Genomic DNA, 23,766 nt, shown 5'->3' with positions numbered 1-23,766 from the left:
TTCTCTAGACTTGACCAGTTCATTTCCTTTATCTTAATTTTAGTCTATAGAAGAGCAGGACCCTTTCCACAGGGCAGCTCTGGTGGTCCTTCTGGTTCTAGGCATAAGTAGTCCATCTCCATCAGTACTTCCTGGGTTCCAGCTTTCTTTGCCCCTTACTCCCCCTCCCCCTCACAGTTCCTCTAGCTCAGTCCTTCCTGTTTGCTTTTTATATACTCCTGTCCCTTTCCGAGTCTTGTAGTAGGCTTTTTCCTGCTCCTCCAGTTTAGCTCAGGTAGTGTTAGCTTTTCTTACTTGTTCCCAGAAGGTAGGTAGAGTTTTGGTTAATAGCCTTATTAGCTTATTTGTGTATTATGAATACAACTTACACAACAGAAAGTTCCTCCTGTTTGCTTCAGATAAGGAAACCCCCTTTGGGAGTCATAAATACACCTTCACTTCTTAAAGCTAATTAAATTTTGTTTTAGGAAGTCTTTCAGTAATCTTCCCAAATTCAAAACTATTTAAGGTATCATATTTACATTTTATCTATCATTGTTCTTTAGCAGTTAACACCTGAGGGGAAGAGCACAAGGTATTTGAGGCTAATGCTATCTATTCCTAATGTTTCACCAAAAATGTGGTAAGAGGTCAGATGAGATTACTTTTATGCATCATGTTGTACTTCCTGTATCTTGTCTGGATTGGTTAAAGCCCTCAAATGTGATGATTATGATGATATAATGTTCCATAGAAAAGGAGATCACATATGTGGTTATCAGAGGCAGGGGTCGGGTGAGGGGGCAGTGAGCAATTGGGTGAAGGCAGTCAAAAAGTACAACCTTCCAATTATAAGATAAACAGGTACTAGGAATGAAATGTATAGTGCAGTTGTTAACACTATTGTATGTTATATATGAAAGTTAAGAGAGTAATTGTTTTTTTTTAAAGAGTAACTCTTTAGAGTTCTCATAACAAAAAAATTTTTTTCTATTTTTTAAATTTTATATCTATATGAGCTGGTGGACCATTCAGTAAACTTACTGTGATTATCATTTCATGATATATGTAAGCTGAATCATTATACTGTACACCTTACAGTGCTGTATGTCAATTATATTTCAATAAAACTGGAAGAAAAACAATTTTAAAAAAATGATAGATTGCCTTAGTTTGTTCACTGTTTTTATTTTTCAATTGTTTGGGCAGGCTCACATTTCTTTTAACTGACACACGCTATTTGTGTGGGGTTTTTTTGTTGTTTGTTTTTTCTTTTAAATTTTGTTTGGTCATGCTGGGAGGCTTATAGGATCTTAGTTCCCTGACCAGGAATTGGGGCTGTGGGAGTGAAAGCGCAGAGTCCTAACCCCTGAACTGCCAGGGAATTCCCTGGCACATACTATTTGATAGAATTAACTTAGACCTAGGGCAAAAATACTTGCATGAATCCTGTGGCCTTATAAACAATTCTGTTTGTTAAGGACACATCATTGGTTTTTTGTTCTAACAGCTAACCCCTTTTCCAGGGCACAGTGAGTCCAGTAGATATTAAGAGTAAAGCAGAGAAAACCAAGAAGGAGAAAAGGTGCTCAGCTGGGAAGTGAATGCTGGAAAGGACAGCAATGAGTAGGAGGGTGGTTTTTGGACATTTTAAAATACAAAAGTGCTTTAACCTAAAAAATATTTTTGTTTATTACTGTAAAGGGTGTTAACTGTGGTATCACGTAAGGCAGTGTGGTACAGCATACACATGGTTAAAATCACTGCTAATTCAGTTGATAAGAGGAGCCTGGTGGGCTATGGTCCACGGGGTCGAGGAGTCAGACGTGACTGAAGCGACTTAGCGCAGCACAGTGCACGTCATTTAATGTGTGACCTTAGTCAAGTTGCTAAGCCTTTCTTTCCTGATGTGAGCAGGGAATACCAGCACCCACCTGAAGGGCTGTTGTAACAACTGCATTAGGCCAGGTTTAGCTTGGGTAATGAACAGAGTGCCAGGCCTCTCAGAAAAAATGCTGAGTTTGTTTTCTTTCCCCTTTGTACTTATAATTCATGATGTCGTAATTAGCTGACAATTGTTCCTAGAGTGCTGGTAATGAACATGTGCAAATGGGGCAGACAGGATAGTTTTGTGACTTTTTGATGTGGAATGAGGAGGTACGGAATGGTATGGGAAAAGTCTGGAATTTGGTGTCGCATGATGTTGGAAGCTCTTCTAGTCTCAAATTGTTTGAATTTAGGCAAGTCCTAATTATTCCTCATCAGTAAACTGGGATTATCAAATTACTGTCATTACCTAACAAGGAGGTGTATTCAGTGAAATGTCGTATGTGAAGGTACTTTGCAAACTCCATAGGTTTGAGTGAACATTACTGTCTATGAAGGACAGTTTATGCTTGATGCTTGCAGGTTTCGTCTTAGAATATTTAAGGGTGTTAATTCTTTGAGAGAGGTGAGGAACGACAATTGTATATTGAAATGGTACTTATGAGAGATCCTAACACCATCAAAGAGGTTTATGCTAGTGCACTTATTTAGGGCATAGCCTAGGTTTATCTTTTGAGTCTGCTTGCATCTGATTTTTTAAATTGCCTCCAGTGTCTCCTCTTTGTTGCTGTTGTTTAGTTGCAAAGTTATGTCTGAGTCTTTGTGATCCCCTTGGACAATAGCCTGACAGTCTCCTCTGTCTATGGGGTTTCCCAGGCAAGAATACTGGAGTGGGTTGCCATTTCCTACTCCAGGGAATCTTCCAGCCCAGAGATTGAACCCAAGTCTGCTGCATTGGCAGGCATATTCTTTACTGCTGAACCACCAGGGAAGCCCTGCCTCCTCTTATGTTTCTCCTTTTCCCTCGAATGGAAATATGTTTACTTCAAAGTCTTTTTATTTTCTCCTGGGGAAGAAGATGAACATCTTCCTGGGATCTGATTGGAAGACCAATCAGACCATAGCTCTGGGGGAATTCCTGGCGGTCCAGTGGTTAGGACTGGGCATTTTTCACTGCCAGAGCCAGGGTCAGTCTCTAGTTGGGGAACTGAGATCCTGGAAGCCAAAAAAAAAGAATGAATGTAGTTCTGTATATATATATCTCTGCTTTCTTGTATCTTATAAATGGTTTGTATAAACAGACTTAGCAGTAAACAAAAATATTCAGCTCTTTGGGATAAGAGTTGCTGTAATATCATTTACCCTGAATTGATGCTTAAGACCTTGGAACTTGTAGCACCAGCATATTAATAGCCCATAGTGTGAAGTTTTGAGTTATAGTGAGAGATTATGATCTCTTTTTTAACCCTTATGACCCAATGTAGAAAAAGCACCTTCAGAACCTTTTCAGATACCATCAGCAACTGCACTATTTCAAAGTGTTAATTAAGTAGGAGCTGTGAATGGGGAGAGGCATTTAATTACTTGGTCATAATATTTAGATTTGAACTCACTATTTAGTCCTATTTCTGTTTTCTGTGGGTCTCTGACTTTACTTATCATTATAAGTATCCACAGTTATACATAGAGGTTAAGAGCATGAACTCTGGATTGGGAGTGCCTAGGGATGAAAATCAACTAAACTGCTTGCTTACTGGGTTACCTTTGACAAGTCACTCATCCTTTGTGTTTCCGTGTTCATACAATAAGGACAGCGATGCATCTCACAGGGTTGTGGTAAGTGTTGAATGAAGTAATACTTGTAAAGTTTTTCTAGCAAGGATCTAGACCATGCTGTTACCCTGGTTGCTGCTACTGCTGCAGTTGTTGTTACTGTTGTTGTTTAACTTGAACCTCACAGAAAAGCTTTTAAGAGAGGGACACCTCAACATCTAACATTTATTGCAAATGGCACAGAACAGTGTGAAAAATTAAGAATGATCTCAGTGAGGGGAACTATTAGAAACGCTTTATGAATAAGCTTAACCCCAATACTATTGTCACAGCATAATTTTAAGCATCAAATAATAGCTGTGATAATAACTACATGCTTAATTGGAACCTATTTAACTGATGATCATTTCCTGTTGCCCAATCACTGGTTGTATTTCTTCTAGGGGAGGGGGGCGGTTAGGCTGGGCTACTAAGTTTATGTAATTAAGCTTTATTTATTTATTTTTAAATTAATTAATTTTTTTGTCTGTACCTTGAGGTATGAGGGATCTTAGATCTTCCCTGACCAGGGATTAAACCCACAGCCCCTGCAGAGGAAATGTGCCATCTTAACCACTGGACTACCAAGGAAGTCCCTATATTTCATTTTATAGAATCAGTTTTCTGTAAATTAACTCGTGTAAGAACATATTACGTACAGGCAAAGTGTTTGGCTTTAGCCAGTTAAATGAATTCGGACTTTATTAAAACTTCTCACATGTTTAATTAGAATGAATAGCTTGGTCCAGTGGTTAGTTTATTAGGAGAAATATGGCCAGATTTCTGACTAAGCTTTTGTCGTTACATACATTTTGACATGGTGATTAGGAGAATTCTTGGATTTTCTTCTGGGCTTTTCTGTTTACTGATAATTCATTGCTGTGAAGGTGTTAAATTTTATTCTTTGGTCTGTTGGTTCCACAAATAGTTTTTGAGCACATGCTGTTTATCAGACAGGAGCTATGGGAAGCACAGAGATGGTGAATCAGGTGTAAATCATACTCTTAAGCTCGCATTTGCGGAACCTTTATTTCTCAGTTGTAACAGAGTGTGGCCCTTTAAAATTTTTCTCTTCTGCTTTATGATACTTTAATAGATATTTGATTTTTTCTGGTTTTTAGTGTTTAATATAGCAAAAATCCCCTTGTCTGTTAGCCTGAATGGGAAAAAAAGATGGCTCATAGAAATGGCCTTTAAGAACACTGCTATGATAAATTTTAGAGATCATGTCACAAGGATATGGTATCACAGATATTTATAGATACACATTATTTTTCCTACTCATTTTTCAGTCAACTAATTGCTATCTATCAAAGACTGGCAAATTTAAAATTATGCCTGGGTTTGTCACTTTTGCTTTAAAATAACCTGGTGAGTTTTAACTGATGGCCACCAATTTCATTAGACATTATAAGTACATCAAAAAATTCTTTATGTTCATTATTGTTCAGAAGATCATCAATGAACTTAGTACATTTCTTGATCCCTAAGAGTTCTGAAGAGCCGTGGCCCTCAGTTGTGTATCCTGGCCACACATTGAAGAGAGGTGTCAGCCAGGTACAAGTGTGTGCTCATTCATTTGATTACTGATAGATTTGGATGTGAAGTAGTTGGAATCATTTAGATCAAGGACACTTTATTGACCAGTAAAACTTGAGACCCAGGAGTGCTGCTTTCTGAATTCTGAGTTAAGTGTGTTCATTTGTTTTCTCATGAATTGAGCAAGGTGAAGAGCACTTTCATTGCTTATAAACAGTGTTTAATTTTGATCTTTTTGTTTTCTTTTTCATGGTTTCAAGAAAGAAGTAATTGCTTTTCTTATTGTTTTAGTCTGAATTTAAATACTCAAGGGTGAAATTAAAGCCTTTTAAGGTTAAAGGAACCAAAATCCTAATTCAAATGAAGATTATGTAGGTTAAGAAGGAATCAATTCTATTTTCAATTCTTGGTGACCCACATTATATTAAAAGTATTATCTCTTATAGTTTAAGAACTGAATATTGATTTGTTAAGATTAATGCTTAGATTATTGTGGAAACACGAAATTACATTTATTTTTTACTTAATTTGTGTTCTTTAAATTTTTTGCTTTTTAAGTTATAAGTAACCTATAATAGTTGGGTTACTATTTGCCAAAGTGACTTTAAGGGATCTTTGAATGACTATTTACATTTTAATAGTTAGTACATTTATTTTATACAGGTTAGAAAAGTTAACTAACCTGTATAAAATAGCTTTCATGGATTTATTGCTTAAGGTGAGGCTAAAGTTTTAAAAGTTCTTTTAAAGAAAAATGATAGTGGCTGTGTTATGTAGCTATGGCAAAAATCAAAACTTGACTGATCTTGACTGACTGGGAAATACTACTTTAGAAAACCTATTGGTTTCGTCCTTCTTTCTTATGGAATCAGAGGGATGGAAAGATCTTCATTTTATGGAAGAGGGAGTGGAGAAGTAGAAAGGTGACTTGCCCAGAGTGCTTGGTTAGTCTTTGGCAGTGAGGACTAAGTAGGGCTCATTGCTCCTAGGCAAGAGCTGCTTATAGGTTACCTTATAATAATTTTTTGCCCCTTTTTATCAGGCAGGCGACCTTTTCTGGAGCTCTTCGAAAGAACTGAAAGCTGAATGTTAGCAATTTCTGAGCACATGTCCAACTCTAGTTGCTCCTCTTAGATGATAAATTGTATTGCTATGTTTTGATGTAAATAACTTGCTTCAAATAGGTATGTTATGTTTATTCATTTAAAATATTTACTGAGAACACACTATGTCTGCCTCCTTAATCTCAATAATAGCTCTGAGATACTTTTTAAAACATTTATTTAGATAGTGTGTGAAAATGCACACACGTTTGCCACGCCCTCTGCTAAGCACTTTGTATGTCTTATTTGCCACTTACAGAATAGCCAGTGTTACTTATGATCTAGAAAGATGGGGGATTTGAAGGTTTTTTATTAATTGTCATAACTAAGCACTAAAGAATCAAGAAAGGACACTGATAAATGACTGCTGAGGATCTGTAATGAGAACAGGTAGGGCATTAGTGGGCTGCCCTGGGGGCTCAGATGGTAAAGAGTTTGCCTGCAATGTGAGAGGCCCGGGTTATCGAGAAGATGCCCTGGAGAAGGGAATGGCTACCCAATACAGTATTCTTGCCTGGAGAATTCCATGGTCAGAAGAGCCTGGTGGGCTACAGTCCACATGATCCTTCCTACAGAGTCAGAGTGACTGAGCGACTAACACTCACTCAGTCACTCAGGGCATTAGTAGGAAAATAGATACTGGAATTCATTGTCTCTTGTTAAAAAAAAATGAAATAGAATTCTAGGAATGAAATAAGATTTTTTTTTACTACCTTATATATTACCTTAATCTTTGTAGAGAATTTGATTCCAATAGCTGCTTCCCAAATTTTTATTCTTTTCAGCTTTAATACTTGTTACTCACCACTGCCAACATAGTATAAGCTCCCTAAAATTTAACTCATTATCTTATATCCCCTGGTGATCTCTCAAAAATCTACAGTGCTCTCCAGCGTCTACCACATTAAGTAGGAATGGTTCATCTGGCGTTCGAGATATTACTGTTTATAAAAATAAATGTTCAACAGTGACTTATCTGGTAGTCCAGTGTAAGACTGCACTTTGACCTCAGAGGTGCAGGTTCCATCCCTGGATGGAGAACTAAGATCCCACTGCAGTGGTGTCAAAAACAAGAAGGAGGAAAATATTGTTTGACAATAAACTGAAGCTTAGAGAAGTTAAGTAACTTGTGAGACCTGTAGTTTGTGGTGAAGCTGGATTTCCCGCCTGGGTCTGCATGAGTTCTGAGACATGCTGCTAACTGCTCTGAAATTTTTAGAATGTTATATACATTTTAAAAGGATTTGACCTTTCCCCTATATTCTCATCTCCCTATGCTATCACTCTGGTTTGCTGAATGGTTTTTTCCCCCTTTATGTGAAAACAGGAAGGGGTTGGGGTTGAGGGGATGGATCATGGGCTTGGAGCCAATAATAGGCACAGTTCTGGTCACAGCTTCAGTTCTCACCTCTCAAGATCTCTCTCAGGACTAAAACTTAACTTTACATGGATTTTGATTTTGGCAGTTTTCTAAAGTCTTCTTTCCTAACACTGCATGTTTCATGCTTGCTTCTATAAACCATGTGACTAACTTCATACTGGGTTAAACTCACCTGCTTTAGTCTGAATAGGAGTGGGTATACATACTCTGGTTACCAAGTTAGTTCCTATTCCCCATTTACCTCACTAGAAGTACAAACAATATATATGTATTTACTGAGCCTGTGATTTGAGTTTGATTTCTGCTGAAAGTATGCTGCTTGAGTATGTTTGGCTGAATTCCAGCCAACAGAAATAAGTGTATTTCCTTATAATTATACATGGGGAGAAAATATCTATGCCTGGGGCAGAGATAAATAATGTGCTTCAGAATAAATTGCTTTTTGGAAGAAGGTTTAAGCAATGAAACTTGGGAGATCTGCCCAGAGTGCCCAAATGACTATAAGTCATTTGGAAGCACTGTTAACACTAACGAGTATGGTGTTCTTGCAGGTTAGGTTTACTTCTGTCACCAGCAGCTTCACTCTGTTTCTGTGGAAAAGAAGGTGTTTTGGTTCCTTCCAGAGTTACTCACTGATTGGGTGAAAAAGGAGGGTTACTGTTCAGGTTCTGATCTTGGATTCCACTTGCCCTTACGTCAGTTTTTATAGGTCAGGGATTAAGGGGAAGAATTGACAACAGCAGTTTGTCACTTTAGATACCTGTTCTTCCCATGCCTTCATGTTCATGCTTCCTTTGTCACCTTGCTCACTCCTTGCACTTTGCAGTGTTAGATACCCGAGATTCTGTCATGTACCTCTTGGGATGCAGAGTTGATATGCATTGGAGATCAGGTCTGTGTGCTTTGAGTACTGTTTTCCTGTTAGGACCAATCTTAAAGGAGTTTATTCCAGAGGGCCAGGACATGTAGGAATCAATGAGAAAATGGCACCAGAGGTAGCTGACAAGTTTATATTGTACCCAAGGAGCAGAGATGATATTAGCTGAAAGGCTGATTTCCATCTTCCCTGTTGCCTCTGCTGGGGCTCCTGTGGTTGATAAGGTGAGGTAAGATTTCGTTATATGGTCGATCAGCTAACTCTGTAGATCCCCTGCCTTTGCTTTGTTGTTGTTTAGTTGCTAAGTCATGACTGACTGTTTTGCAACTTCATGGACTGTAGCCCGCCAGGCTCCTCTGTTCATGGGATTTTCCAGGCAAGATTACAGGAGTGGGTTGCCATTTCCTCCTCCAGGGGATCTTCCTGACCCAGAGATTGAACTCGCATCTCTTGCATTGCAGGTGAATTCTTTACCACTGAGCCACCGGGGAAGCACCCCTGCCTTTGCTGGGGGCCCTTAAAACCTCAGATGACCATATAACTGATTTACTTGGGACCCAGTTTCCCCATAGACGTAATACAATTATTAGTGCTCTTTCATTCCTAAAAAGGTCCTGGTTTGGATGATAAGTCATATGGCCACCTACTCATGACCATAAGAGCTGTCTGGCACTCTGGTAGAACCAAAGCCTTAGTCTCTTCACTCCTCCTATTCACTGTTGAATGCCTCTGCTGGAAAAGCCTCCAAGCCTCCATTCTCCCCATGTCAGATCTTTCAGCTGCCACTTTGAAGGTATAAGTTTGAGAGGCAAAGAGGTTGGGTAGTCATTTTTCTCCTTGTCCTAGAAACCACCCCCCTTCCCCCTCCAAAAACAGGCTAAAGCCATTAAGAAAATGCTAGATCTAGAGGCTAAGTTACCTCCTCCTTTCCATATACTTCCTCTTATAGTTCTTGTCCTGCTATTCACTTGTACATTCTTTTTTCTTTTCTTTTTTTGTTCTTTAATATTTGGCTGTGCTGGGTCTTCACTGCAGTGCTGCAGGCTTCCCTGTTTGTGGCTTGCAGGCTCCAGAGCACACGGGCTTAGGATTTGCAGTGTGCGGGCTTCTCTTTAGTTGTGGTGCTCAAGCTTAGTTGCCCTGCAGCCTGCGGGATCTTAGTTCCACCACCAGAGATCGAACCTGTGTCCCCTGCATTGGAAAGTGGATTCTTAACCTCTGGACAACCAGGGAAGTCCCCTTCCTTTCTTTTCTAAAAAACTCTTCCTGTGGGTTGGTTTTTTTGCAGAGTTGATTTTGAGGAAAGGCATTTTGATGAATGATTCTCCACTGAGTTGGGATTTTTTTCCTGAGGTGTTTTTAACCCAAAGTGATGTGACATAGATTTTAAAACCATGCCAAAGGCTTAGCTTTGTGGATGATCTATCAAACTCCAGGTAATTACTTTGCCAACAAAGGTCCATCTAGTCAAGGCTGTGGTTTTTCCAGTGGTCATGTATGGATGTGAGAGTTGGACTGTGAAAAAAGCTGAGCGCCGAAGAATTGATGCTTTTGAACTGTGGTGTTGGAGAAGACTCTTGAGAGTCCCTTGGGCTGTAAGGATATCCAACCAGTCCATCCTAAAGGAGATCAGTCCTGGGTGTTGATTGGAAGTACTGATGCTGAAGCTGAAACTCCAGTCCTTTGGCCACCTCATGCGAAGAGTTAACTTATTGGAAAAGACCCTGATGCTGGGAGGGATTGGGGGCAGGAGGAGAAAGGGACAACAGAGGCTGAGATGGCTGGATGGCATCACTGACTCGATGGGCATGAGTTTGAGTAAACTCCGGGAGTTGGTGATGGACAGGGAGGCCTGGTGTGCTGCGATTCATGGGGTTGTAAAGAGTCGGACACGATTGAGTGACTGAACTGAACTGAAAACTAATTCTTAGGTTGTTGAGGCCTGGCTTGCTGCAATTCATGGGGTCGCAAAGAGTTGGACATGACTGAACGACTGAACTGACTGACTGACTGACATTTGGAATAAAAGTTTACTCTTTCAAGTGTATAGGTTGGCCCTGTGAAGAGTTTTCAGGTATTGTAATTTTTCAGGTATGTGGGCAGTTGGCTGTCTAGTGTCTTTGATGCCGTGTAATGTCATCATTGAAGAAGTTTAAGAGACCTGGGTTAAAGGCCTGATTTCACCCATCTTGTGATCTTAGGCTGCTGATGTTCTGCCCCTGTGGAATCATGCAGTTGCTGAAAAGAACTAATGATCATCTAACCGAACCCCTTTAATTTTACATGTAAGAGCATGAAGGAGTAAAGAGGTAAAATGATTAGCCCAGTAGCTCACAACTAGTAAGCAGTACAAGCAAGATTAAAATCTAGGTCTTCTGACGTGGTCCCTCAGTAGGGAAAATATGAGATTCTGCATCTATAAAGGACTTCCTCAAAGTGGCTTACTCCACCAGTACATTTTATCTGAAGTTTTATTGTCTCTGAAAAGGATTGTTTTGATTAAGTTGGTGATGCCTCATTATTTTGCAGATGAGTAGTAGAGATTTTCCAGGGTGGAGGCAGACTGTCAATCTGGTTGACTCTTCAGTTTTAATTCTTAGCCTGCCTATATTTCCTTATTTTAAGTCTTCCAAGAACATTACTCAGAAGGAGGAATTTTTTGCAAATCCAGATACCTGTCAAAATCTTGTTATACAACTTTCCTCATTCTAAATTTCCATTAGTCTTGTATCTAAATCCTGTTTGTATATTTGGCATTACTCCTTAAAGCCAAGTGACTAATTGGAGTCTCTGAGGATTGTTTTGGGTTTGTTTTTTGTTTTTTTTTTTTTGTAGATTTCTTAACTATGTTTGATGGCCTAGTACTAATATTTTATGGCTTCCTGCCATAGGTGGCTGCAGCATGTTTTGCCTTAGACATACTGGCAAGAAACAACTGAAATTGGCATGTTTGGGCAATCACCGTCAACTTGATTTAGTCTCAGAGTTGACCTCTCTGTTTACCTTCCTGGAGGGACTAAGCATTGGTGCCTACATTGGTTTAATTGTTAGAAATTGCCTATGAAGGGTAAAAGAAAGCTTTATTATGTTGTTACTGTTGGTTATGCAAGGAATTCTGCAAAAGTTAGGCAGGCAGTTTTCTTACTTAAAGAAAAATGTAAAAATAAGAAACTTCCCAGAATGAATGAGGAGCATCTATGCTTGAATCGGGAAAGCATGTTGTCCAGGTTAGTTCTCTATGGCAGAAATGAGACAGGACATGAAGACAGTCTGTGGTCTGGGAATACCTCAAAATGAATGCACTGTCCACTCTCATAAATTCCCTGTAAATTCTTACTGTTGTTGAGGCCCTGAGAATCTGTTTTTAGTGTTGCCCTAGCTCTATTTGGGGCTTCCCAGGTGGCTATAGTGGTAAAGAATCCTCCTGCCAATGCAGGAGACACAGGATACCCAGGTTCCATCCTTGGGTAGGGAAGAGCCCTGGGTAGGAAAATGGCAACCCACTCCTGTATTCTTGCTTGGAAAATTCCACTGGTGGGCTGCAGTTCATGGGGTCACAAACAATCAGACACAGCTGAGTGACTGAGCACTTAACAGCTCTGCTTGAGGAGCTTTTGTCCTTTGACATTTCACCACTTCCATACTTTACTATTGAGAATTTCCTGTTGAATCATACAGTTTATCAGATTATGGCACTTATAAGACAGACTTCATGTTTTTAAAATGTCATGTATTATATGGGAAATTTGGGAAATAGATATTTAAAGAAAGAAGTATCACACCTACTCAGGATGACCATTTTGGACATATGGGACATGCTTTATTTAGTCTTTATATGTGCATATTTAAAAAAATAAAATTGAAATTAGGCCACCCCTGCTGTTTTATGTTTTTTTCTTAATTTTTTTTTTCATATATCACCTTGCTATTTAACATTTTTTCTCAATTGATGCCTTAAAACAGTATTTGAAAGGAAATTTTATATTATTATAATGTCCATGAAATCACAGGTTTAATATGCTAGGTTTTTTCTCCCTGCTGCTGCTGCTATGTCGCTCCAGTCGTGTCCGACTCTGTGCGACCCCAGAGACGGCAGCCCACCTAACACATGTTAAAATACATTATTGTTAAAGTCATTTCTCTACTGTCTGAAATCATCCAGTGGCCTCTGCTTACTATACTTTAGGAGAAACAGGGGCTTTGGACTCAGACATCTTGGATTTGAATCCCACTTTGCCTCTAACTGGTGGTGTGTTTTTTTGGACAGGTGAGTTTACCTCTTTGTGCCTTAGTTTCTTCCTTGGCAGAATGGGGATATTGGAGAAGATGATCTGTTGGGTGTCTTCGGACTCTATTCTGTGATTCTGATATGGATTTTTTCCCTCTATTTCTGTTTAGGAAGTAGAGACATTTTCTAGGGATTGGTGTGCTGGCTTAGGATTTAAAGATCCTAATTCTATTAAACTCCACTGCTGTTAGTCATCTGACTTTAGAGAAACCATTTTATTTCCCAGTGTTCTAGTTGTCTCTTTAGTTGTTGCTGCCACTTTAATTTCTGCTTCTCCTTTAGTGTAAAGTGTTTCAAACTAGGAGTCAAGGCTTCCTTCATTGAGGCAAACCAGTGCCTTACTCTTCACATGCTTAAAATGGGGATAATATTTCTGCCTTACTTACTTAATTGGATATGTGGGAAAATGAGATAATCAGCAGATGAGTGGAATAGTTTTCAGGATAAAGATACTAGATAAGAGCAGAGTAATAGCAGAAGTATTTCTCCTGTGGCTACTTATTTATAGTGAACAGCAAAATTCATGTGATACCACCTTCTCTCTCCACCCCTGCCTGCACTTGCCATTTGATTTTTTTTTCTCCCTAATTTCAGTTTAGTTCAGTCGCTCAGTCATGTCTGACTCTGCAACCCCATGGACTACAGCATGCTGTGCCTCCCTGTAAACTGAGTAAACCCTGAGTAAACTCCCGGAGTTTACTCAAACTCATGTCCATTGAGTCGGTGATGCCATCCAACCATCTCATCGTCTGTTGTCCCCTTCTCCTCCAACTTTCAATCTTCCCCAGCATCAGGGTCTTTTCCATTGATCCAGTGAGTCAGTTCTTCACATCTGGTGGCCAGAGTATTGGAGTTTCAGCTTCAACATTAGTCCTTCCAATGAATATTCAAGACTGATCTCCTTTAGGATGGACTGGTTGGATCTGCTTGCAGTCCAAGGGACTCTCAAGAGTCTTCTCCAGCACCACAGTTCAAAAGCATCAGTTTTTCAGCGCTCAGCTTTCTTTACAGTCCAACTCTCACATCCATACATGACTATTGGAAAAACCATAGCTTTGACTAGACGGGCTTTGTTGGCAAAGTAATATCTCTGCTTTTTAATATGCTATCTAGGTTGGTCATAACTTTCCTTCCAAGGAGTAGGCGTCTTTTAATTTCATGGCTGCAGTCACCATCTGCAGTGATTTTGGAGCCCAAAAAATAAAGTCTGCCACTGTGTCCACTGTTTCCCCATCTATTTGCCATGAAATGATGGGATCAGATGCCATAATCTTAGTTTTCTTAATGTTGAGTTTTAAGCCAACTTTTTCACTCTCCTCTTTCCCTTTCATCAAGAGACTCTTTAGTTCTTCGCTTTCTGCCATAAGGGTGTTGTCATTTGCTTATCTGAGGTTATTGATATTTCTCCCGGCAATCTTGATTCCAGCTTGTGCTTCACGCAGCCCAGCGTTGCTCATGATGTACTCTGCATATAAGTTAAATAAGCAGGGTGACAGTATATAGCCTTGACTTACTCCTTTCCCGATTTGGAACCAGCTTGTTGTTACATGTCCAGTTCTAACTGCTGCTTCCTGACCTGCATACAGATTTCTCAAGAGGCAGGTCAGGTGGTCTGACAGTCCCATCTCTGTAAGAATTTTCCACACTTGGTTGTGATCCACACAGTCAGAGGCTTTGGCATAGTCAATAAAGCAGAAATAGATGTTTTTCTGGAACTCTCTTGCTTTTTTGATAATCCAACGGATGTTGGCAATTTGATCTCTGGTTCCTCTGCCTTTTCTACATCCAGCTTGAACATCTGGAAGTTCACGGTTCACGTACTGTTAGTCTGGCTTGGAGAATTTTGAGCATTACTTTACTAGTGTGTGAGATGAGTGCAATTGTGCTGTAGTTTGAGCATTCTTTGGCATTGACTTTCTTTGGGATGGGAATGAAAACTGACCTTTTCCAGTCCTGTGGTCACTGCTGAGTTTTCCAAATTTGCTGGCATGTTGAGGGCAGCACTTTCACAGCATCATCTTTTAGGATTTGAAATAGCTCAACTGGAATTCCATCACCTCCACTAGCTTTGTTTGTAGTGATGCTTCCTAAGGCCTACTTGACTTCGAATTACAGGATGTCTGGCTCTAGGTGAGTGATCACACCATCATGATCATCTGGGTCGTGAAAATCTTTTTTGTATAGTTCTTTTGTGTATTCTTGCCACCTCTTCTTAATAACTTCTGCTTCTGTTAGGTTCATACAATTTCTGTCCTTTGTTGTGCCCATCTTTGCATGAAATGTTCCCTTGGTATCTCTAATCTTCTGGAAGAGATCTCTAGTCTTTCCCATTCTGTTGTTTTCCTCTACTTCTTTGCGCTGATCACTGAGGAAGACTTTCTTACCTCTCCTTGCTATTCTTTGGAACTCCGCATTCAAATGAGTATATCTTTCCTTTTCTCCTTTGCTTTTTGCTTGTCTTCTTTTCACAGCTATTTGTAACGGCTCCTCAGACAGCCAGTTTGCCTTCTTTTTCTTGGGGATAGTCTTGATCCCTGTCTCCTGTACAGTGTCATGAACCTCCGTCCATAGTTCTTCAGGCACTCTGTCTATCAGATATAATCCCTTGAATCTATTTGTCACTTCCACTGTATAATCTTAAGGGATTCGATTTAGGTCATACCTGAATGGTCTAGTGATTTTCCCTACTTTCTTCAATTTAAGTCTGAATTTGGCAACAAGGAGTTCATGATCTGAGCCACAGTCAGCTCCCTGTCTTGTTTTTGCTGAGTGTGTAGAGTTTCTCCATCTTTGGCTGCAAAGAATATAATCAGTCTGATTTCGGTATTGACCATCTGGTGATGTCCATGTGTAGAGTCTTCTCTTGCATTGTTGGAAGAGTTCTCTAATTTAGGAACTGTCATTAGACCCTAGTTTTGTGACCTTGGACAAATCACCCAGTTTTAACTTCTCCATGGTCTAATTGCATGCAGCCTGCACTGAAGCCTGCACTCAGCCTGCAAAAATCAAGGTGCTGTCTTCTCTGAAAACATTGGGAGATATGGCTGACTTAAGCCTGTACTCCTCTGGCTGAGTAGTGGCTTTCTTTTAAACAAGGTTGTGTAATCTCTCCTCTGCTATTTAATCTGGCAAGTTTTTCTCATTTGCTTTGCTGACTGGCCCCTGTATACTAAGAGGCTGCACTGTTGTAAGTGGTAAGGAGCACCATCTCTGGAGACAGGTTACTTGGATTCAGATCCCAGCTCACAATTTTGGTTGCTTTGTACCTTCAGGTTACTTAGTTTTTCTGTAGTTTCATCTGGATAATAAGGATAATACCTGATTCATAGGGTTACTAAGAGGATTAGAAGATTCACTACATGTAAAACCCTTAGGATAGTCCCTCACCCAGAGTAAGTTTAACTGATGTTAGCTATTGTTTTAGTTCAAATAGCATAATAATTAGCTAACATATTAGCTAACATTTATCTACCTGTATTATTTATCAGGCAGTGGGCCAAGCCCTTCATGCAGATTATTCCTAACGTGTGTTTGTCCCTCAGTCATGTCCAACTCTTTGCAATCCCATGGACTGTAGCCCGCCAGGCTCCTCTGTCCATGGGATTTGCCAGCAAGAATACTGGAATGGGTTGCCATTCCCTTCTCCAGAGGATCTTCCCGACCCAGGGATCAAGCACATTGCAGGCAGATTCTTTACCATCTGAACCACCAGGGAAGTCCAGTAACACTGTAGACAATAGGTAGAGTTATTTTCTCAGTTTTGCAGATTAGAGGATATAATTTAGAGAGGTTACATAACCTGTGTAAAGGTACATAGGTGGGACAATCAATCTCTGCCTTTTTTGAACTGGCCAGATGACTCACAGAGACAGAAATGTGGAGACCGTAGAGCTGTTTTCGTGCTCTAAACTGACGCATCCTCGGTTCATCAGCTCTCCTTAGCTTTTTGGGGTCAGAAATTTGGGCACAGCCGTTCTGCTCCCTCTACTGGCTAAAAAGCAGCCCAACAATTTCAGATGATGGTTCAGTTTGTATCCTTTGTGTTTTTTGCCAACACATGGTTGAAAAGTGTTATCTTTGTACAGGGCTCTTAATACCTTGCCTAAGGAAATGGGGCCGGGTGGGGGAGAATGTGCACCTTGCATCTTCTGACACTGACCTTGAGGGCAAGCAGAGGAAGCAGGCCTGTCATAATGATAGTTTCTGCCTCAGTGATTCCAATCTCCTGTGGACTTGGGCTGCCATTATCATTTTAGGTATTAAGGACACATCATTTTAAATGATCCCAAGGCACTCTACAAATAACCATTCATGTTAAATCACCGAGTATTTATTTTGTAAAATTAAATCCAAAATGAGCATTAACGATAAATCTGGGTGATAGGGGAAGGTTCTTTCGTTGAGAATGGTTATGACTTTGAGTGCATAGGTGTAGATATTATTTCCTTTTTTATTGAACTTTGTTTTTTTTTAATGCTACTGCAGTTCAAAAGAGGTGGTGCTGCCGGCAGAGAGAAGTTGTGCTGCCTGTTCATATCTTTTTTTTTTTTTAATTATTTATTTATTTTACTTTACAACATTGTATTGGTTTTGCCATACATTGACTTGAATCTGCCATGGGTGTACATGTGTTCCCCATCCTGAACCCCCCTCCCAACTCTCTCCCCATCCCATCCCTCTGGGTCATCCCAGTGCACCAGCCCCAAGCATCCTGCGTATTCATATCTTAGTGAAACACAGAGGTGCCCTCAGTTATATTTCTTTTCTATGGATATCTCAGCACATCCTGGAGAGTTTTATTTTCTCTTTCTATCACTAACATTAATATATATATATATATATATATATATATATATATATATGGGGACGTCCCTGGTGGTCCAGTGATTAAGTCTTCACCTTTCAATACAGGGGATGAAGTTTGATCCCTGATTGGGGAGCTAAGATCCCACATGCCCCCTGACCAAAGCATAAAAAAGGATACAATATTGTAACAAATTCAATAAAGACTTTAAAAATTGTCCACATCAAAAAAAAACACCTTTATATATATTTTAAATTTTTTGATAATGTGCAAGCATATACAAAAATGTAGTATATCCATCTATAACAATTAACATTTTATCACCTATTCACCTCCATTTTTTTCTGGAATATTTTAAAGGAACTTCCAGACATTCACCACTTAACCCCATTAGAGAATGCATCCTTAACTGATAAGAAGTATTTTTTCTTTTTTAACATGACCACAATACCATTACTATACCTAAAAGATATAATAGTGTCATGCAATATTTAAATAGGAAGAGAGATAATGAATTTGACAGTGTGTTGGTTCGTTGGTAAATTTGCTTCTAATCTTAGTTTTTTAAAAAAGAAAATTTTACACATACATTTGAGGTCCCCTTTTACTGTTTGTGTTTATTCTTAAATAATATGGTAGCGTTTTGCATATTTATATATACTTAATGTTTTCCTTTACATATCCTTCTGAAACCTGTTTTTATTAAAATTAGGTTTTCAAAGTTTATTCACTTTGGTACATGTACCTAGCTCATTTTAAATGCTGTGTAGTGGTTCCACTGAGCTTAGATTTCATTTGTATTTTCATCCTAATTGTTTTTATTGTTTATATATCGATGGATATTTATGTTATCTACTTTTTTCTTTGCTATTATGAACAGTGAGGCAGTGGACATTCTTGTACGTTTCTTTGTGCCATTTTGAAAGAAGAGATCTATAACTTATATTTCTCTCATTACTATAGAGGTTGAGATCCTCTATAATATCTGTTTGCCATTTGATTTTCCTTTTCTGTGAGTTGTCATGTTTGCCTCTTTTCCTACTGGTTTTCAAAATTGATTTGTAAAAATTCTCGTGTATTCTTCAAAATAAGCCATGATCAGTTTCGTGTGTTGCTACTAGAATCTTTATCATTTCAGGCAGTCCCTTCTTGGTCCCTGTCTCTGCTCCCTCTGTTCAACTCCAGTTAAGTTGATTTCTGTTTTTATTCCTGTGGTCCTTTGTTTTATTCTTACCTACTGGGTTTTGAGTTGTGCTACCAAGGCAGAGAATCCCTTCAGTTGTCCATCAACTGAATTTGCTTTGTTGGTTATGGTTTGTTTTTCGTTTTGTAATGCAAACAAGCTAGAATAGTGGTTAAGAAAATGAGGACTATGGAGTCTTTTAACTATTTCCTTTTGAATCTTGAAAGTGAAAGTGAAAGTCGCTCAGTCCTGTCTGATTCCTTGTGACCCCGTGGACTGTACAGTTCATGGAATTCTCCAGGCCAGAGTACTGGAGTGGGTAGCTGTTCCCTTCTCCAGGGGATCTTCCCAACCCAGGGATCGAACCCAGGTCTCCGGCATTGCAGGTGGATTCTTTACCAGCTGAACCACCAGGGAAGCCCTTTGAATCGTGACTTAACCAACCACTTTATTTACTGTTGTTACCTTGGCAAGTTACTTAACTCCTCTTGTAGTCGACTTTATAGTTCATAAAACCCATGAGAGTAGAGCTATTACGATCCGAGGTATGTATTTGATCAGAGAGATTAGATTAGAAACATGAGTATGTGGAAGAAATATGTGGGCCTCTTTATCTTTTAATTTGCACTTTTGATAGAGAAGTGGGCACAGAAAAATATTTCTCTAAGATACAAAGTAGCAAAAACAGTGCCAAGTCCCTGACCTGTGGCCTCAAGTGGTGGGGGAAAACAGAAAGAGTAGAAACTATGTAGAACTAAAGTGCCCATGGCTTGTCCAAATCTATGAATAGGGAGGAAAACCCCTTTATGCCATTTTTCATTAAAATAAAGCAAACAAAACCCCAAACTTTATTTTCATGACTTTATAAGAGATATGGAATTTAAATAACCATCCCAGGCCAGCCTAGTTGAATTAGGCAAATCATAAACAAAGAACATCGTGGGTCTTAGTTAAGGGATCATTCTGGTAGACAAATGAAATACTTTGGAAGAGGACACAACTTGATTTTGACCAACAATGGAAGGAAGAAGAATCCCAAGAAACAAAGGAACTCAAGGAATGAAGGCAGCTTCTTTCTAGAGGAGGGAGAATAAGTTTGATTTGGCTACTATATTTTCTACTCTTTTTTTTTTTTTTTTAACTAAAAGAGGAAATATGTTTATGGCAAAATGTCAAGTAGTAAAGGAAGGTATAAAGTAATAATTAAAACATAATGATTTACCTACAGTATATAACCAAAGAACAGAAAGTAGGGGCTTGAACAAATATTTATACATCCATATGCTCTTAGCAATGCTATGCACAATAGCCAAAAGGTGGAAACAATCTAAATATCTATAGATGGATGAATGAACTTAAAAAAAATTATGGTATGTGTGTAATGAAATATTACTCAGCCTTACAAAGAATGAAATTCTGATATGTGCTACCATATGGATGAACCTTCAAGATGTTATGCTAAGTGAATAAGCCAGACACAAAGGGACAGATATTATATGATTCCATTTATATGGGAGTACCTAGAGTAATCAGATTCATAGAGGTAGAAAGTAAAATGATGGTTACTGAGCATTGGGAAGAGATATCGTTTATTGGGTGCAGAATTTTAGTTTGAGATGATGTAAAAGTTCTGGAGATGGATAATGGTGATGTTTGCACAACACTGCAAATATACCTAATGACACTGAATTGTACACTCATAAATGATTAAAATTCTGCATTTTCTGTTATATATATTTTATCACAATGAAAAGTCTCCCAGCAGCTCTAGCCTAGAAGTGGTGTCCACTGAAAACAACTTCTTGTACAGTCATCTAGATATGCAAATACAAGCATAGACGTGCAAGCATAAGCATGTTAAGTCAGTGTCTACTCTTTGGGGCATTCACTTAGGTGCTAGAAATTCTGCAGTGAACAAAGCTGACAAGGTTCCTGCTGTCATGGAGCTTTTTAAAAATTTGTTTTACACAAAAGGATGTTGGTATGCATACTGTTTTACACTTTGTGTTTTTCCCCTGACAGAGACCTTTGGTCATCTTTCTGTGTTAGTTCTTATAGACTTATTGATTCAGTGGTTGCATCTAGTGGTACACTCTTGTATGATTGTGATACAGTTTGTAGCTATTATATTGAATGGAGAAGAGGAGGCAGAAGTATAGAACTTACTATTTTTCTGCCCTGTTGTAAGTTACATTTTTATTAGGAATTGAATATAGGCTTATTATAAAAAGTCAAGCCGTGCCAAATCTATAAAAGTAAAAGCTTTCTAACATGTATTCTACCTCTCTTTTAATCCTACTCACTGGAAGTAGTAAACCCTTTTTAACAGTCCATTGTTCATCCTTCCAGACATGTATAATGCATTTGCAAAAATAAAGAATATGTAGAACATGTATCTTCTCATTCTCTAGGAGCTGGCCCATGCAGTAGAATATTGCTCATTCTACTCAGACTGTAGAGAGTTGTGCAGAGGAAAGAGCTGGACTGAGCTTCATGAGAGCCAAGTTCTGTCTTGATCCTGCTGCTGTGACAGGCAATTCCTCAGTTATCCTTTGTCTGGTGTCCCATAGTTAATGATATCTCATCAAAGAGAGTGCTTTGGAAACTATTACGCTTTAAATTTTGGGGAAATTTCTTTAGCGTTCTTTGATTGCAAGCAGTAGAAAGCAACTCAGGTTCTGCTAGACCAGAAAAAAGTGGGGGAACATTAGTGGAAGAATTTTAGGTAGCAGATGAAGAAATGTGTAAATGACTGGGTCTCTGGAAATTCAGGAATTTCTGTGTGTCTGTTCAAGATGTAATTCCTGGGGAAAAGTGAGTGACTTAGAGGTCACATGTCCACTGATGATTAATGGGGTAGAGTCCTGGGTTTATGTGCCTCATCAGAGTCTCACGGAGGTGGGGAGATGCAGTTTTGAAAGGTATGGGATTCAGGCTGGCGAAATGAAACGTCAGCCTTGAAACACCAGCTGTTCTAACCCTAGATTCTTGCTCCCCTCTCAAGGAGGAGATGATCGCCGGGTTCTACTATGGCACATGGAACAAGCTATCCACTCCAGAGTTAAGCCCATACAGCTGAAAGGAGAGCATCATTCCAACATTTTTTGCCTGGCTTTCAACAGTGGGAACACCAAAGTATTCTCTGGAGGTGAGCAGAAGGGTGATTTCCCCTTGGGAAATTGACTGTGGCTGGGATTTCAGATAAAGGAGTGCTAAAATTACTTCTAATTTTCTTTCCTTTAGCCTATTGAGTTGTGGAAATATTGGTTTCCTATAGCTTGTCTTCTCTGTATGATAGCAGATTAGATACACATATCAGACTAATGTCTGTCTGTCCTTTCTCTCTTTTGCTCTTGTTTCTATCTTTTTCGGTAGAAAACTTCACATTGCAGTCTGGTACACAGACACATATTAGAAAGAGTACTTAATTTTACTATGTGTGACTCACTCTGATTTTTCTTTTTCTATTCTATTTTGTTTTTAAAGATTTTAAAGGTTGTGATTCCAGTCGGTATTATGACCCATTAGTGGCTCCATGAAAACATGTTATGTTGGGGTATAACTGGAATGGCTTGCCGGCAAGCCAGCCTCTTGATGGCATCCATTAATCATACTCCTCTCTGACCACTACATTTCCAGGCCTAACCTCTCTTCTGCTTGCATGGTAGCTCAAACGGTAAAGAATCTTCCTGCAATGCAGGAGACCTGCATTCCGTTCCTTGGTTGCCCTGGAGAAGGGACTGGCAACCCACTCCAGTATTCTTGGCTGGAGAGTTCCATGGACAGAGGAACCTGGCAGGCTACAATCCATGGGATCACAAGGAGTCAGGCACGATTGAGCGACTAACACTTTCTCTTCTGCACTGCAGATTTCCCCACTGGATATCTACCTTGTGTTCCAAATGTAGTTTAAATGCAGCAGATCTAAAACTAAGATTTTAGTTCTTCTCACCTGCACAAATATTTCCTCTTGTTTCATGGATTCCCTTTCTCAGTTATTATCACCATTCAAGTATTTATCTAAATTTTTAGGTTTAACTTTTAAGGAACTGCTGACATTGAAGCATTTTCAATCTATAAAAATGACAATTTAACATGGTTCAATCTAATAGAAATCTCAAATTCAGTGTCAAACGTGCCTTTCTGTCATTTTTACATCTTGTAAGTCACCAGCTATTAATATTTTGAAAGCCTCATATTCATCCTTTAGTTTCTGTTCTGTTGCTGTACCTACTGCTCTGATTGAGGTTCTCATTTTTGGCCTAGACTACTGTAGTGTCCTTCTGTGATTTCTGCTACCAGTATCTCCTTACTCATTGGTTATACAAGTTTTCTTTGAAAAGATGATGAAGATGTGAATAGTAGCAAATATTTGTTGGGGGGGCCTAGTTCTAATCTGAATGCTTTAACACTTTTATCTTCACAATTACTATGAAGTAGACACAACTATTCCTATTTTCCTGAGACATGGAAAAGTTACAGATATTATTCCAGGTCTCATGGATAAAATGAATGTTTTGTTTTTTAAAAAAAAAAAAAACAAACAACACTAGCTTGGAATAGTTGATTGATTTGCCAATAATCACTTACTCTTTTCCTGAAGAGCCATTGTTTTGTTTTTGTTTTTTTAATCATTCATTGGATAATGCATTTTGGAGATTGCTTTTTGTTATTTTTAGTTGCTATTACGTTTTTTAAAATTCTCTATAAGTATATTCTATCCTTAATGATTTTTATAAACTTTCTTCTAATTAGCACTCTTAATTTTTATTAACACTGACTTTGTCCATTTGTTTTCCCTGAAATCTTTAACATACTGAATTGTAATATGAATGGGACCACTTTGCAGGAATTGTCAAATGTCTGCTTTTTCCCTTACAGGAAATGATGAGCAAGTTATCCTCCATGATGTTGAAAGGTAAATAGATTGTTGATATGTGAAAGTGATTAACTCTGTTTTTCATATGAAGAAA

General features: G+C 38.9%; 1 protein-coding gene across 3 annotated transcripts in view; it reads left to right on the top strand.

Annotated features, from left to right (window-relative positions):
* The window catches only part of DCAF5 (DDB1 and CUL4 associated factor 5), a 91,481-nt gene that overhangs the window by 2,519 nt on the left and 65,196 nt on the right, over positions 1–23,766 (top strand). For all 3 annotated transcript variants that reach the window (XM_043472379.1, XM_043472381.1, XM_043472378.1), the window contains exons 2-3: positions 21,798–21,941; positions 23,675–23,711. In XM_043472379.1, coding sequence (XP_043328314.1) covers positions 21,798–21,941; positions 23,675–23,711 — 181 coding nt within the window. The remainder of the gene's footprint in view (positions 1–21,797; positions 21,942–23,674; positions 23,712–23,766) is intronic.

The sequence above is a fragment of the Cervus canadensis genome, chromosome 6 (assembly GCF_019320065.1).
Source record: "Cervus canadensis isolate Bull #8, Minnesota chromosome 6, ASM1932006v1, whole genome shotgun sequence".
Classification (NCBI taxonomy): domain Eukaryota; kingdom Metazoa; phylum Chordata; class Mammalia; order Artiodactyla; family Cervidae; genus Cervus; species Cervus canadensis.
Note: the sequence above shows the minus strand (reverse complement) of the source record. Positions and strands in the feature narration are given on the sequence as shown.